The sequence below is a fragment of the Anolis carolinensis genome, chromosome 2 (assembly GCF_035594765.1).
Source record: "Anolis carolinensis isolate JA03-04 chromosome 2, rAnoCar3.1.pri, whole genome shotgun sequence".
Taxonomy (NCBI): domain Eukaryota; kingdom Metazoa; phylum Chordata; class Lepidosauria; order Squamata; family Dactyloidae; genus Anolis; species Anolis carolinensis.
In genome coordinates this window covers 285,494,157-285,512,089 of record NC_085842.1, presented here as the reverse complement: position 1 = coordinate 285,512,089, position 17,933 = coordinate 285,494,157, and the positions used below count along the sequence as shown (strand labels likewise).

Genomic DNA, 17,933 nt, shown 5'->3' with positions numbered 1-17,933 from the left:
GAGCAGGATAGGGTTCATGTGGCCAGGAGAGAGTTTATTTGAAAGAATGAGTGGAGGGGAAAGACTAGATCATTCTCCGTCATCATCCCTTTTGTATGGAAAGGACAAGGCAGGGCCAGGCTGTGGCGCAGGCTGGTGAGCAGCCTGCTGTAATAAATCACTCTGACCATGAGGTCATGAGTTTGAGGCCAGCCCGTGGCGAGGTGAGCACCCGTCAGTTAAAAAATAAAAAATAGCCCTGCTCGTTGCTGACCTAGCAACTTGAAAGATAGTTGCATCTATCAAGTAGGAAATAAGGTACCACTTATAAAGTGGGGAGGCTAATTTAACTAATTTACGACATTGGAATGAGGAATTGCCATCACAGTGGATGATGAAGCAACTGCTCCCCCCTGTGGCCAGAATCGAACATCCCCTCAGGGGAAGGTTAAATGGCCTCTGCATATGTCTCTGTCTCATTCTATGTGTATATGGGCATTGAATGTTTGCCCTATATGTATATAATGTGATCCGCCCTGAGTCCCCTTCGGGGTGAGAAGGGCGGAATATAAATACTGTATTTAATTTAATTTTACGTGTGAAATGTCTCCACACCATCAAAATGCTCTGACTTTTCAGGGTTTCATTGTTCTCCATAATGGATGTTTCATTTTATAGATATCCAACTGTTCTTCTCCCCATGAAAGAAGCAGCAAAGAAGAGGAGAAGAGCTAGTCTGCTCCTTTAGCACAACTTTCCAAGTTGGGGATGTACAAGTGTGGAGCAATCTACATTTTTACTGGAACTCAGGAAGCCAAACATATTTGATTATAGACAGATGGAGGTCTTTGTCTTGTTTCTCATATATTGTGGTTACGCAGTGTAATGATTTCTGTCTGAAAATGAGAAGGCAGCATCAAAGATGCACAGTCAATTTACTTGTGTAAGATTTTGTAACAGGGAGACTTCTATGGATTATTTGCAAAGGCCATGTCACAAGCTATTGTGGAAATCAGGGAAGCTTATTTCTGCATTTAGCAGAGTGTAGATTAGGTTGTCAGAGCACAGCTGTGAACAGCTAAAGCCACATGGAATACTTCATCCTACTGACTTCATTCCAGAGATAAGATAGTCCATATACTCTTGTTAGGACACTAATTAGTTTTTGTTCCCTTTCCCACATTCTCCTGAAAATGCAGTCTGTGAATCAGTCACTATAATAGCTTCCTTTTTTTTTTGCTAGCAATTTCTAGATGAGTTAGGCAAACCCATAAAGGAGCTACAACTAAACGGACCACTTTGGGTTCTTGATCCACATCAAGCAAGATGCAAGCATCTTTCGGTATATGTTTCATGGGGATGTCTGTAGTGACCTGGAGGGATGTTGTAAGCATTCCTTACTTGTTCTTTTTGTTCATATTCTGTATCCATAACCCCATAATTGTGCTGAAATAGGTCATATTTCACACAGAGTGGCCTAGTTTCTTCCTAAGCACACTTGGATCTAATTTGTAGGAGACTTGATTGGATCAATCCTCTCGTTAAGACCTAAGTCACCTGATTTTCTGTGTTGTGCTCAGCCATGCTTCAGGGTTTAAGCACAGAGAGATGGAACAGTCCAAAATGTATGAGCAGTTATGATTCTTGAGGGAAATTGAAGGATAGATGCATAAATTGCAAAATTCAAAATTTTGAAAGTCTGGAAGGAAATATGTATCATGTTTTTGTATAATATAAAAAGGTACATAGCTGTATGAAGCACTTAAGTTGATGCTTACTTCACAAGTGATTTTATATTAATTTTAGGCAAATCTAATGTGGGTGAGATACGTCAGATTTCTTTGCAATAAAAAGGAACTAATTGTCTGAGTGCTATATTGCAGTTCCTGCAGTAATGAGAATAACTGATTGTATAGATGCTACATTGAGAGAAACAAAAATGGAAAAGCCATTAAATGCAAAAGAAAGCTCATGAAAGTGTTCTTTAATGAATTAAGTAAATGCTTTCTTTGCAAATTAGCACCGAGAAGTAGTTATTTCCATAAACATGTTTTCTATATTATAATAAATGAATATTAAGAAAAATTAAATCTTTTGTGATTAAAATTGGTTTAAAAATAAAACACAGGTCAAGAAAGATGTCAAGTATGTCATATGACGTATTTGGAGAAGGAGGAGAAATCACTGCAAATTAAAACACAGAACTTACATTATGATCAGTTTTTCAAATAGGAAATAGTAGCCCAATGGTAAGGCTCAATACTCTCTTGTGTAAAACCTTTGAGAGTTGTTCCTAGTCAGTATATAAAATCCAGGTATTGAAAGGGCCAGTACTCTTACAGTGTGTTGGTCCATAAGGTGCAGGTGAGTAAACATATAGTGATGAAATACCATGTGGTTTTGATCCCTAAAACTTCCCCTTGACCCCAATCAAAAAATTTCTGTGGGCCTGCATATTGGAATGCTGGGAAGTGACTTCTGCAGCATTCTCCGAATTGTGGGGCACATTGAGAGAAGCAGATGTGGCAGGAGATTGCGGGGTCTTTCTAGCTTCCTTTCAGTTGGAGCTCATCATCACCAAGGGTATTCTGATGGAGCTCCCTCATCGTTGTTGTGTCTGACCAAGACATTGTTGTGTCTTGGTCACAGTGTTTGGAAACGGCTGTATTTATTTTTTATGAATCAACTGATACTTTTCCTGTATTCAAAAGACAGACAAAGTAGAGATGATTTAAAAAACCCAGACCTATCTAAACCTAAACCTGCCTACCTAAACAGTTTGGGCCCAGACTACTTGAGGGGCCGCATCTCCTCTTCCCAGCCCACTGAAGCCCTGAGATTGTCAGGAGAGGCCCTTCTCTCAGGCCCACCACCATCACAAGCATGATGTGATGGTTGGGAATGAGAGAGAGGGCCTTTTTGGTGGTGGCCCCACGGCTCTGAAACTCCCTTCCTAGAGAACTACGATTGCCCCCCTCCTTGCTGGCCTTTCAATCACAAATTAAGACCTTTTGTGGAGTCAGGCTTTCCCAGATGAATGATAATAGGCACCACCAGATAGATGCTGGTAATATTTACCTCTGAATGCTAAATAGGACCTGGAAAATGTGACATGGTCTTACGAAAATGGAGTTTATTAGGATCTTGTATAATCTCTTTTATGAATAACCTCATTGGCCTGAAGTTAGGGAATTTTTAATGGTATTTGTTGTAAGTTATTAATTTGTTATATATGGTGTTGGTAAATTGGGTTATTTTGCTTTAAAGTGTTTTGTGATGTTTTAGTTGAATATGTATTTTATGTATTTTTGTGTTTTTACACCATTGTACGCCTCTTTGAATCCCACCCATAGGAGAAAAGCAGGATAAAAATGAATAATAATAATAATAATAATAATAATAATAATAATAATAATATGCTGTTCTGTAAAGAATTATCTTCCAGGTTGTCTTAAGATGAATTTCTCCTGTCACTTATTTGCTTTGCAACACAACCTGGATGCAATTAATTCCATAAGTCGTTATGTTTAAGTGAATAAATGCATCATTTTCTTTGTCCTGAAGTATTATCAACCAGCTTCACTGGATCATTCTGAAATTAATCATTTTGAAAGAGATATTTACTATGTAAAGCGTCCAGAGGAGGGCAACTAAAATGATCAAAGGTATGGAGAACAAGCCCTATGAGGAGAGGCTTAAAGAACTGGGCATGTTTATCCTGCAGAAGAGAAGGCTGAGAGGAGACATGATAGCCATGTACAAATATGTGAGGGGAAGCCACAGGGAGGAGGGAGCAAGCTTGTTTTCTGCGGCCCTGCAGACTAGGACACGGAACAATGGCTTCAAACTACAGGAAAGGAGATTCCACCTGAACATCAGGAAGAACTTCCTCACTGTGAGGGCTGTTTGGCAGTGGAACTCTCTCCCCCGGACTGTGGTGGAGGCTCCTTCTTTGGAGGCTTTTAAACAGAGGCTGGATGGTCATCTGTCGGGGGTGCTTTGAATGCGATTTCCTGCTTCTTGGCAGGGGGTTGGACTAGATGGCCCATGAGGTCTCTTCCAACTCTACTATTCTATGATTCTATGATTCTATGTAGTGTCTCTTTCCACACTTTTACATGTATTGATAAATATGTGTTGCTTTCCATGTTGTTCTCTGTTTCTAAATTGAAAACTCTCTTTACTAGCATTTTCTCCCTCAGTCCATTACTATTTAAGTTGTTGTTATATTTGTCTTTTCCAGATCTACAATATCTCCCTTTGAGACAGTACAATAAAATGTATTAGCAGTATTCTAAATGTAGGCTCACTGTAGACTTATGTAACAGCATTGTTTGTTGTTTTATTTTCTGTTCTTTTCCTTTTTGATTTTGCCTACAGCTAGAACATAGTGAGCTGCTGTATTCAGTGCTTTTTTCCTGTTGTGACTCCAAGATCTTTTTTGGCGCTAATGTGTAGGCCAGACAACACATCACGACACTGCCTCTCTGAATTCAGAATGGTTTCTCCCCAAATACATGCCATTCTATTTAATAAAACTGCACTTATTAATTAGTGTAGCTCTGAGATTATCACCTTGAATATTTGCTATTTTCTGTATTTATAACATATTCTTCTTCTTGGAAAAGCTCAGCAGCACCCCCCCCCCCGACACACACATACCTGTTTGTAATGAAACCACATGGTTTGAAGCATCATTGTAATTGGGCAATAATGACAACTCACATCAGTGCACATGCTCATTAGAAGGTTTCAAAAGTAAATTAGTATATAGTTTTAGTCCTGTCAGTTATTGATACAGTACATGTAAACTTGGCTTGAAAAGTGTTTTATCTAACTATAAGGATGTTTTTTCAATTCAGTTTTGCTGATACACTGCACTATTATTATTATTTTTTTATCAACAATCATTTTGGTGTTTCCCAATGCCTCTTTCTAGAAATCTTCACAATCTGAGCAAATGGAGACATCATATATGTGTATGGGGAATGCCAAGTGAAAAAAAGGCAGTCAACTGTTTACTATAGCAAAATCTGCAAAATCTTTATAATATCCTTAGATTCTCCAACCCACTCCTCTTGTTGCATTTCTTTCACCATGATCTGTCTTTTACATTGTGTAGGATTTAATAACTCTGAAAGAATGTGTGATAAGGAGTTCATCATACGCCGAGCAGCCACAAATCGTGTCCTGAATGTCCTTCGCCATTGGGTCTCAAAACATTCCCAGGTACTTTTTATATCCAGATTTTCTAGCAAAAACTGAATTGTGAAAGATTTGTATTTCTTTCCTGTTGTTCTGATGTTGCCTCCCATAGTGCTACAGAATTGCCAAGTATGGTGGTTAAAAGCTTTGTAATAACATGAATGTAGTATTTGCCTTGCCACCTTATTAAAATAGCTGTTCAGTGAAACATTCTAGGTCAGTCTGTAGTTCCCTGTGAGCAAACCTTGCTTTTAGCCAAAAGTAATGCCTCTGCACATCACTGTCATGAATAAGAAAAAATATCCATCAATTCATGAGGCAGACTCCAAGAATTTCCAAGAATTCAATATTGGAACAGCAAAATATGTCTCTTGTGTTACTAGTTAAGTGTATTTTCATGCCCCCAGGTTATAGTTCTGTGGTGTCCTTCTACAATGGGCTTCAACTTGTAACCTTCCAAAGAACAGCAGCATAACAAATTTATTCCTTTGTGATTCAGCAATTACATTTCTCCACAAGGACTCTAATGCTGTCATGTTATAGCTTTCCATTTAAGCACAATGTACCAAACGGATTAGTCAGTCATGGAATGTCTTCATGTCAGTACTGCATTTTCTTGACAATAGTTGAAGTTGGTAATGAAATGCTCCTCCTAGCTATGCTGAGCCTTCCAGCTGTACCTCTACAAACTTTATTCACCACCATGAGCAACACTGTCATTTGTCATTGAGTTCACTTTTTTCTGTGTTGACATAAGAACCACCCTCCTAGATCAGCCAAAACCTTCCTAGTCACAGAACTTGGAAGTAATGAGCTCATTTTTTTTGGTAAAAATGTTTGCCATAGTTATTGTAGGTGCTTGTGTATAAATCTAAAAAAATCAATTGAAAAACCCGATCCCAAAACCCTCGGTCAATTTATTTTTGGGTTAATGTAAGTATTTACCTTAACTCTTATCATAAAAAAGGAAACATCTTGTTCTCTGAGTAGTGTAGAGAAATGCGAGGCTTTGTCTATGCCAGGAAGCTTTTGAAAAACACCATTGTCCTCTACTCTCTCTGTCATTGCACTGCTTCTGGTTATTTTGATTGCCTAGTGCAGTGGTTCTCAACCTGTGGGTCCCCAGATGTTTTGGCTTTCAACTCCCAGAAATCCCAACAGCTGGTAAATTGGCTGGGATTTCTGGGAGTTGTAGGCCAAAACACCTGGGGATCCACAAGTTCATAACCACTGGCTTTGTGGGACAATAATTGCCCTTTGGCATTTCCCCACAAAGGCGTGCCAAGGGATTAGAGTTGTTGATGCTTCTTTTAGGTTCTCCTGGGAAGGACTAAGCTTTTTGCCACTCTTCTCAGAAAAAGCAATGGTTCTTTTTGGAGGTTTTATATAAAAATAATACTATGTTTTAACTTTTAGCATATAACAAATCACCCCCTTCTCTGAATAAAGTCCTTTTTGAATGCCTATGTGGGGAAATGGTGGCAGCTCTCCTCATAATGATCCTTAACTTATCCATGGTTGAAACCATGTGATGCAGCTGGCTAGTAACCAGCTGCAATAAATCATTACTAACCGAGAGGTCGTGAGTTCGAAGCCCGGGTCGGGTTAAGCCCCTGACCATTAAATAGTCCGGCTTGCTGTTTACCTAAGCAGCCCGAAAGATAGTTGCATCTGTCAATTAGGAAATTCAGGTACGCTTTATGCGGGAGGCTAATTTAACTAATTGACAACACCATAAAACTGCCAGCAGCACGTGGAAAGGAATGAGGAAGTACAGCACTCAGTGTTACTCGTGGATGATAAAGCAAACAGCTCCCCCTGTGGCCGGAATTAAGCATACCCTAATGAAGCTGGAAATGTTAAAATTGCCTCTGTGTGTGTCTATATTGTATGTTGTTTGTCTGATGGCATTGAATGTTTGCCATATATATGTTCATTGTAATCCACCTTGAGTCCCCTGAGAAGGGCGGAGTATAAATACTGTAAACAAACAAACAAACAAACAAATAAATAATGTTGGCTGTAAAATGTACCCTTTATTTATACATGAAGTCAACGTATACACTAGGATATATGGCACATTTAAAATAGTTATAGTGGATAGGATCAAATTCCTTGGTTGGTGCAATGAGTAACTAATTCTAGTAACTTTTAATTTTTACCTCTAAAATGATCTAGAAAGTTTTATTGTCATTATTTATAGAATCTCACATTAGTTTGACAATGTATAAATTCCCTCAAAACCGTTTCCAAGGCTCTCATGAATAGCATATTGATCTAAGAGCAATTTTAATTCAAATTTAAGAACCACAAAAGAACATTCTAATTAAATGCTTCATCTCCATTGTATTTGTACTGCAGTGTGCCAGTTTGGTAATGTATAAACTATGTTGTCATATACAAAATATTTAATATAGATAGTTATAGTACTGCTCCAGCAGACAAGCTGAAATGTAAGATTTTGATTGTCTGCATCCCTTCAGGAAATTTGAGTTTCCTTAGACTACTCACCAAGCACACAATCAGTCAAACTAATTAGAGGTGTGCCATAGCTGCTTCTGCTCAGTTTTGACAGGTTAGTCTTCATTAGTGAGTGGGCCTTTTGGTGATGACATTAGACATTCAGACTCAGAAGATTTGCACACAGAAGTGTCGCGTGTTTCTTTTTAAAATAACTACTGAAAATAGTTCCTGATTACTCCCGTTATGACTGTATTGTTATTTCAAGGTTATTGTAGTGTCAGGTTACGGACTGGCAAAACACCTAAAGACCTTTCAGAATTATTTGGTCATTTTATTAGCATGGCTTATGATCAAATTGAGTCCCCTGGTGGTGCAGCAGGTTAAACCGCTGAGCTGCTGAATTTGCTGACTAAAAGGTCGGCAGTTCGAATCTGGGGAGCAGGATGAGCTCCCACTGTTAGGATCAGCTTCGGAAAACCTAGCAGTTTGAAAACATGCAAATGTGGGTGGATCAATACGTACCACTCCAGCGGGAAGGTAACTGCATTCCATGCAGTCATGCTGGCCACATGACCTTGGAGGCATCTTTGGACAATGCCGGCTCTTTGGCTTAGAAATGGAGATGAGCACCAACCCCCAGAGTCGGACACAACTAGACTTAATATCAGGGGAAACCTTTACCTATAATCAAATTATATCCAAGCAGATTTGTCAGACTGCTGTTAGAGCAACAGATCCCCAAATATTGATACTTACTTTTTGCTGGAATTGAAATAGGAAACATTTGTGGCCAAAACCATTGACAAATTAGAGCTACGTATATTCAATTTGTAAGTAATATTCAGGGTTAATGATATATAATCTATTGACGCAAGATAATTAAGGTTAACTAGGTATCACAAATAAACTCACAGTTGTGGAATAATATAAGAAGCTTGCAGTGTTTGCATTAAATGTTGTGATAAAAGCATGAACCAGGAAACAATGAATTTTCCTCTGACTGTGAATGCCAGCTAACAACAGGAAAGCGAACAGCAGCTGACTCCAGAATCCTTTACTGATGAATAGCAAACCAATGACAAAAGGGGAAAGCGGATAAGCCTGCCTCAAAGCTCCCCCAGCATGTTAAACACAGATGTATATGTTTGGTTACCAAACTGTAATAATTTTGTTACTTTTTTTAGCAGTCTAATAACATTTAAGTTACTTTGGAGACTCGTGAAAGTAAAAGTCATTGGCGAGAAAAGCAGTAAATAAAACGAACCTTACTCTTGTTGAGTTCCTTATGCATATATTCCTCCGAAACGATATATAAGGCAGTCCCCAAGTTATGAAAAAGATAGGTTCTGTAGATTTGTTCTTAAACTGAATTTGTAGGTAAGTTGGAACAGGTATATCTTTTACAGCTTTGGATATCAAAGGGAAGGGTATCTGTTTTGCTGTCTATGCTCCTGTTCAGAAGGTGTCACTTCACTTTCTGTCCCGGTGAGAGATAGATTTTGAAAAATGTGGCTTGTTGTGGAAATAAGGATTGGGGCTAAAGCTTAAGGGGAGACACCTTTTCCCCATGATAACTCTTTCCGGAGTGAATTTCCTATCCGAGGGGTAGATTTCTCTCACTTCCCTTCCTGCTGTTGTACCCCCATTTTTAACTATGAGTCGTTTATAAGTTGGATGTTTGTAACCTGGGGACTGCCTATATTAAATATTTATTTATTTATTGAGAGTATTTCTGTTCCCCTCTTCAATAAAAAAGGCTCCCAGAGTGGCTTATGAATTGTTAATTGGACATCTCACTGTCCTTAAGCTGTTAAATCTAACTGAAGACCAGCATAGTGTAATTATAATTGGCTGTTAGCAACATAGGTTGTCACTGAAAACTACGCCTTCTAATCTATTTTTCTCCTCTTGTAAAACCTACTGAAGTTATTTAGAATGCAAAATTGCCTCAGCAAGATTTTCCTCCTTCCTGAGAGTGGCAGACAAATGGGAAGAAGAAGCAGAGAAATTAGTTTGATCATATTATACTTTGGAGTTTATTAGATGTTATAGGACACAAGGGAGGACAAATGGACACGGGATGACATTTTGCCATGGCAGCACCATGTCATTTGGAAAATCTAGCTCTGCCCTGAGCATATTAAATATCACCAATTTTGCAAGATATCTAACTTTTATCTGGATTGTGCCCAAATGAGACTTCACTTCCCAGTGTCCCATCCTTCACAGGACTTCCAAGTGAGACTTTTCCCCTTTGCCATTTTCTGTTATTAATTATTTGGAGATTTTCCTCTAGCAAGGCAGGAGCATGTGTGTGTTGCCATGTTCTCAAAATGCAGTTAGTTTCCATGGCGATGCACTGGTTGTCCCATAATGTGCAAAGTGGCCCCTGTTGTGGGCTGAAAATGTGTCTTTAGCACCCACAGTGCAATGCTTCTCCAATTTCTCTGGCAAAGCATCCCAAAGGTATTTTTCATTTCTCGCCTCTTCAAAGCTCAGCATTATGTAACAAATGCATTTTCTTTATATGTAAGAGGCAGAGTTCTCAGAATTATGCTGACAAGCAGTACTCCTCCTCCTCCTCCTTTTCACATAGAAGTTAAAAGAACCTGCCATTAGCAACACTGCAAAAGTTTTCTCCGCAAAAATCTGCAAAAACAAAGATAGAAAGTTGACCCTGCTTTTAGAGATCTAGAGCAATGTGGGACAATAAGGACTATTAAGTTTGTCATATTTCTATTGTGGCAGATCTGTCATGTGGGTGTTTTGAACTTTTACACAGTCCTTATCATTGGGTTGCTTGTGAGTCTTTCAGGTCATGTTCCAGAAACTTTCTCTCCTGACGTTTCACCCATATCTATGGCAGACATCCTCAGAGGTTGTTGGAAACTAGGCAAGGGATGTTTACATATCTGTAGAAGGTCCAGGGAGGGAGAAAGAACTCTTGTCTGTTGGAGGCAGGTGTGAATGTTGTAATTAATCACCTTGATTGGCATTTGATGGCTCTGCAGCCTCCAGATATGGCTTTTTCATGTCTGGGAGAATCCTTTGTTTGGACCTTCCACAGGACCCTGGACCTTTCACAGATATGCGAAGGTTGAATGAAAAGTAATGCCTCCACCTTCGTTACTTGGGTTTGGACAGGAATATTTTAATAAATCAAACGCAGAAATAATCCTTAGAATGTGCTCTTTAACTACCACTATTCACTTTTCCACATAATCACCAGACAATTGGATACATTTCAGCCAACAATGAACAAGTTTTCTGAAGCTGTCATGGAAGAAGTCGACACTCTGTTTCCGCAACTAGTGTCTCACAGTACCCATCGTGCACAGATCTTCTGATAGCCAAGCAAAGCAATAATGTGACCCACATGTTCTTTTAAAATGCCGATTATGCTTGAAATTTCTCGTCCTGAATCAGCCTGTCAACCTTTTGCTTGTGAAACTTGGTAGTTGCTGTCACAGGACATCCAACTCTTTGTTTGTCTCGCAAGTCGGATGTTCCCATCTCAACATCTTTGAACTTATTTGCCCAACAACGCACAGTACTCACATCAACATAATCACCATAAACAGCTCACATTCTCTGATGAATCTCCTTTGGGTGACACCTTCTGCTGTCAAGAATTCAATGACTGCACGTTGCTTAAGTCGCATTGACCGACCGTCTGCACAGGGTTCCATACTTCGCACTTTAACAACACATTCGTTCAATGCCAAGGCTTCCCACCAAATGGAACTGTAGAGGACAGTCTACTGAACAACCCAGTACCTGCTGCATACCAGTACTGCCATCTGTTGAGGAGTTACGAAGGTGGAGGCATTACTTTTCATTCAACCCTGGTATAAACCTCCCTTGCCCAGTTTTCAACAATCTCTGAGGATGCCTGCCATAGATGTGGATGAAACATCAGAACAGAGAGCTTCTGGAACATGGCCATACAGCCCGAAAGACCCAGAGTAATCCAGTGATTCCGGCCATGAAAGCCTTCGACAATACAGTCCTTATCATTGCTTCTCAAGAAAACTGTATTAACAAGTTTAAATAGTTCTATCTTCATGTTTTCCATTGTATTGGAGAAGAAACCACCGGTATCCTCTTCTAGCATGGGCTGTATTAGATGATTTAGCTGAGGCCAAAGTATACATGAAGCTCAACCACGCATACTTTGTTCCCAGTACTTCTGTATCTTACAGAATCCAGCTTCAACAAATTAAAGGAGAAGATTGGCACAAACACTGGGTGGAAGAAGTATTCTTTCTAAATCAGGGGTGTCAAAGTCATTTCCACTGAGGGCCACATCAGACTTATGGTTGCCTTCAGAGGGCTGTTTGTAATTGTAACGCTGTATAAATGTAACTATGTTGCACTGGCATTGAAAGCCTCGTGGGCCACATAAAATAATGTTGTGGGCCAGATTCAGCCTGCAACCCCTTGTGTTTGACACGTGTGTTCCAAACTGCATGTTGCCATGCAGGAATACACAACCAAAATACTCCTGACAGATGGTCATCAAGCCTTTGTTTAACACCACCAAAGAAGATGACTCACCCACACTCCGGGCAGCATATTCCACAGTAGAACAGCTTCTACCATTTAGATATTCTTCTTAATGTTTAGGTGAAATTTCTTTTCCTTTGGTTTGGATCAATTGCTCCATGTCCTAGTCTCTAAAGAAGCAGAAAACAAGCTTGCTCCCTCCTCAATAAGAGAGACTTTCAAATATTTAAACATATATTTAAACATGTCCCTATATCTCAAAATGACACATTAATATGACTGTACTGCAGGTAAAGAGGAAACACTTTTGACTGCATGATAACATCCTATTTACTTGCGAGGTCTGATCAACCCTCTTAACCTTCACTTGCTCTGCATTCCAGATATTTCTGCCATTTAGATACAGATAAGTAGATTTTGCCTGAAGATCAAATATCTTTTGTTTCCACATGAATAGTGTAGAGCTTCCAAAAGATTCACAAGATAAATATGTATTTCATTACTTTTCATTTATTATCTTACTATGAGCAATGTGCCTGAAGAGACATGCAAATAAAGGGTGAACTCTTGCTGAATTTTGCCTCAGTGACTTCCCACTGTGAGCTGAATTAGTTTGATAAGCATGTTTTGCGTAGTCAAAATAAAAGAATTAAATTTCAATGGAAAGTCTATGGGATATGTTATACTGTTACACTATATTACACTAAACTATGAGTAAACTATAATACTAAATCTAACATTAAATGTTAACTGTAACACAATATAAAACTAAACCAGACATCAGCAAACTTCAGCTCTCCAGATGTTTTGGATTTCAACTTCTACAACCGGCTGTTAGGAATTGTGGGAGTTGAAGTCCAAAATACCTGGAGGGCCAAAGTTTGTCCATGCCTGCACTAACAACAACAACAACAACAACAACAACTTATGCCTTAAATACCACCACCCAGCATTAAAGAACTGGTGGGATCACAAACCTGCAAAAGTATTGGAAAATGAGCACGCAAAGATACTGTGGGACTTCCGAATCCAGACTGACAAAGTTCTGGAACACAACACACCAGACATCACAGTTGTGGAAAAGAAAAAGGTTTGGATCATTGATGTTGCCATCCCAGGTGACAGTCGCATTGACGAAAAACAACAGGAAAAACCCAGCTGCTATCAGGACCTCAGGATTGAACTTCAAAGACTCTGGCAAAAACCAGTGCAGGTGGTTCCGGTGGTGATGGGCACATTGGGTGCTATGCCAAAAGATCTCAGCCGGCATTTGGAAACAATAGACATTGACAAAATTACGATCTCCAACTGCAAAAGGCCACCCTACAGGGATCTGCATGCATCATCCGAAAATACATCACACAATCCTAGACACTTGGGAAGTGTTCGACTTGTGATTTTGTGATACGAAATCTAGCATGTCTATCTTGTTTGCTGTGTCATACAACAACAACAACAACAACAATAATACTTTATTTATATACCGCTCCATCTCCTCGAGAGGACTCAGGGCAGTTTCCAACATGAACATAAAAAACATTCAATTGTCAAAAAACACCATACAACAAAGTTAATCATAGTAAACATAATAAACAACATCATAAGACAGAACAGAATCCTAAGACAAAACAATTCTATTAAAATTAGAAATCCAAATCAATATACTCCATCAAGGATTCAAATACCAGTAAACAGGACTTCAAGGTAGACATGGTCAATTATAAGGGATAGGTAAAACTTGTCTATCAGAGTATCAGAGTATCATAGGGCCAGGGAGTGGATAAAGTGCAGAGCAGGGTCTTAGTTGACAACCCGGTGTGGGGGGTGTCTAGGGACTAATCTTTCTCAAAAACCTGCAGGAACCACCAGGTTTTCAGTTCCTTGCGGAAAGGGGACAACGTAGGGGTTTGCCTGATCTCTCTGGGGAGGGCGTTCCAGAGCCGGGGGGCCACGACTGAAAAGGCCCTCTCCCTCCTCCCCACCAACCACGCTTGCGACAGCAGTGGGAGCAAAAGGAGGGCCTTCCCAGCAGATCTTGATTACAAATAATGAAAAAAATACAATTATCTGAAAATGGGAGCAAATGCAACTTGTCTCCTTGCATTAATGCTAGAAAAGAAGGAAATGAAGATGGCACAGACTTATGTGCATAATAAACTGGAAGAAGTATGGAAGGTCTGAGGTGCTGGTCAGACAGCAGTTGGCTTTCTTGATGGCATTGACTCCTTGTCAGTTCTAACCATTGACGCATATTCATATAGACCGCTTCGATGGCCATCTGTTAAATGTCTTCCCAAGTTATTACTGAGCATTCAGGATAGCGTGACTTCCAAACTGTTAGATAGTGACTTCATGTTTCCTAGCTGGAGTGATAATTGCCCAATTACTACCTCTTCCTTCATTTTACTTCAGTACTAGTTAGTGTAAACGAAGTGTACAAATGAAACAAAACATAGAAGGGAGTTTTCTTTAAACTCAATAACATTTTGTGATAGGTGGTAAGAGCTAGAGGTCAAAAATCCACAGACTTGAAATGGAATATAACATATTAGGACAAGTTATATAACCTTTGTTCGGGGTACAAATATTGATGCTGCAATTTACATAGGCCCAGAAAGCTCAAACATAACTGCTAAACATTTGGACAGAAGGGCATTTGCATAGTTCTAGCTCTTTTAAGCTCTTTTCATTAGGTAGATGATAAAATGGGATTACAAAATGATATTATAGATATAAAATCCCTGACTATTCTAAACTACTGTGTGAGTGACCTGTTTACATTTATTATTTTGGGGAAATTTTACTGCTATTTGTCTACTAAAAATTAAGGCTGATTACAGGAGAGATTATCTATCTATCTATCTATCTATCTATCTATCTATCTATCTATCTATCTATCTCACATCATCCAGCCAAGGTACAGACATAGGAATCCCAATAAGAAGAGAGTGATAAGAAACATAAGAATAGAGGGTCAAATCTAAAGTAGATAGTTTCTCTTATCAGACTCCCACAGTGGTCTCCCATAAAGACTCAGACCGCATGAATGGAAAGAAACGTGGTGCCAGGTGGATATTTCTCAAATGCCTGGATGAACATGTGTTTTGGAGAGGCCAAATTTAACTGTGGTTGCTGTTTATTTGTAGTGGTTATGTTTATTTATTTAGCATTAACTAATTTTCCTCAATTGGGACTCAAAGCAGCTACTGAGCTTCCATTTGGGAAAAGAAAGTTCAGTGATACCCAATTCCAATATTTAAGGGACACAATTTTGACACACACACACACATCCACTGAATTCTGTGGTTTGAAATGTTGCTGTTGTTGTAGTTAGGCTGCACTAGGGCTGAGCAATTTTTTTTAATTTCATTTATGCCCACATTTGGGGATGAATGTTGGTTAATACTGGTTTTAATGATTGCTGTGAAATCCTTACACGTGGCTAGTCATACAGATTTCTGGAGTGGTCAAGATTAGATGCTGATGATAAAGAAGCTTAATCCATAATATCTGAAATGCTTCAGATATCAGTAATGGGAAGACAGGGTTCCCAACTGGACAACATTTTGGTCCCATACATGTGCATATATGTATGCGTGTGGAGGGTGTGTATGTATAGTATGTGTCTCTCTGAATTATACATTCAAAGTAAAATGTACAGGACTCTCAAAAACTTTGCTAGGGACTATTGTTTCTGTTTCTATGGAAACAGGTGCCGAATTGCTGTGCACATGGCAGTGAACAATCACTATAAAAGGAACTGCTGCAAATTTACTGGCTAGAGGAGGCTTTTAGTTTAAATCCTTTATACAAACATCTGCACTAAGCTGAAATGCAAATGGATAGAATTAATGCTTCTCAGTGACTCCAAGCATGAGCATCCATTGAAGGTTCTGCTGCATATGAGCTCATTTGAGTGCCACCCATCCATTGTTTAATCTTTGGAAATATTAATTCTTCTGAGAAGGGACACAAGTACTCTAAAATGGGGAATGTAATTCATTCTCTGTCTGGATTTGATCCAGAGAACTCATATGTATTGTTTTTAAGCATAAAAAGTATTTATTCAATACCCAAACTGGCCCAAAATATTTTGCTAGCTAACACTGTGAATAAGATGGGACTCTCTTCAATCCAAGTAAGTTCACTCGGTGGAGAGTTGAATTTTAACTCAGCACTGGCAATGAAAGAAAAAACCCTCCACTATACCCAAGTCTCAGACTGCGCTAACGATTGAATTTGACAGAAAAAGTAGTTCAATACGAGATAATGCTATGTGGTAATTACTGTATTTACAAATTTAGCACCAAAATATTATGATTTATTGAAAACATTGACTACAAAAATGCATTGGATAATCCAGAACATTGGATAAGCGAGTGTTGGATAAGTGAGACTCTACTGTATTTTGAAATAAAAACAAATACAGTAGAGTCTCACTCATCCAAGCCTCGCTTATCCAAGCCTCTGGATAATCCAAGCCATTTCTGTAGTCAATGTTTTCAATATATCGTGATATTTTGGTGCTAAATTCGTAAATACAGTAATTAAAACATAAAATTTCTGCGTATTGAACTACTTTTTCTGTCAAATTTGTTGTATAACATGAAGTTTTGGTGCTTAATTTGTAAAATCATAGCCTAATTTGATGTTTAATAAGCTTTTCCTTAATCGCTCTTTATTATCCAAGTTATTCACTTATCCAAGCTTCTGCTGGCCCGTTTAGCTTGGATAAGTGAGATTCTATTGTATTGTAAAATGCCAGTAGCCTTATTAAAAGGAAACTGGATTTGGGAGATATGCTCATGCCCCTGGCGTTCTTAGCTCTCATATAAATAGGTCAAAGAATCATAACATTATGGCCCATCCTTGCTGTTCTCTTCTTGTGTGCCTTCTAGTCATATATGACCGATGTTGCATCTAAGGCAGCGGTTCTCAACCTGTGGGCTCCCAAGTGTTTTGGCCTTTAACTCCCAGAAATCCCAGCCAGTTTACCAGCTGTTAGGATTTCTGGGAGTTGAAGGCCAAAACATCTGGGGACTCACACGGCTCTAAGGCAATTCCGTCACAGGGTTTTGTTGGCAAGATTTGTTCAGACGAGGTTTACCATTGCTTTCCTCTGAGGCTGAGAGAGTATGCATCCAGCCAAAGTGCATCCAGTGGGTTTCTATGGCTGAGCAGGGATTCAAACCCTGGTCTCCAAAGTTGTATCCAATTCTCAAACCATTGCGTCACACTGGCTTCCTCTCTTCTTGTATTAGATCAATGTTATTTTGCACCAAAGGCCTTTGTGACTGCTTACCTGCCTTTAATTTATAGACTGGCTTACTGAAATTATTATTTTTTTATCACTTATATTGTACCTGAATGTTTTAAATCATATATTAACATTTTACTTAATAAATTTGGCAGTAATGACTGATTAGAAGGAAAACCTGTTCTTAAAATAGCGTGTCAGATATTTGTGGCTGCTTTGTCTTTTTGAAGGTGCATACTTAATAATAAACAATTCTTCCACTATTAAGTTTGGGGCTGGAACACCAGCATGACTTCTTTAATTTAAATATGGAATGTGGTTGGATGGGATAAGAACAAATGTATATGTTTGCCAGCACAGCAATCCAAAATTAAGTGAACAATAAGTATTTGACCATTTTTCTTTCAACTGACAATGAATATTTGAGATAAATATACACAGTGTCTAATCTGTAGTAATGTAAACTATAGAGCATAAAGAAACCATTTTAAAAAACGGCAAAAGTAAAGGGGAATTATAAGTT

At 38.9% G+C, this 17,933-nt stretch overlaps 1 protein-coding gene across 2 annotated transcripts in view; it reads left to right on the top strand.

Moving 5' to 3' along the window:
• The window catches only part of rasgrf2 (Ras protein specific guanine nucleotide releasing factor 2), a 137,896-nt gene that overhangs the window by 96,059 nt on the left and 23,904 nt on the right, over positions 1-17,933 (top strand). For both annotated transcript variants that reach the window (XM_062972286.1, XM_062972285.1), the window contains exon 18: positions 5,102-5,208. In XM_062972286.1, coding sequence (XP_062828356.1) covers positions 5,102-5,208 — 107 coding nt within the window. The remainder of the gene's footprint in view (positions 1-5,101; positions 5,209-17,933) is intronic.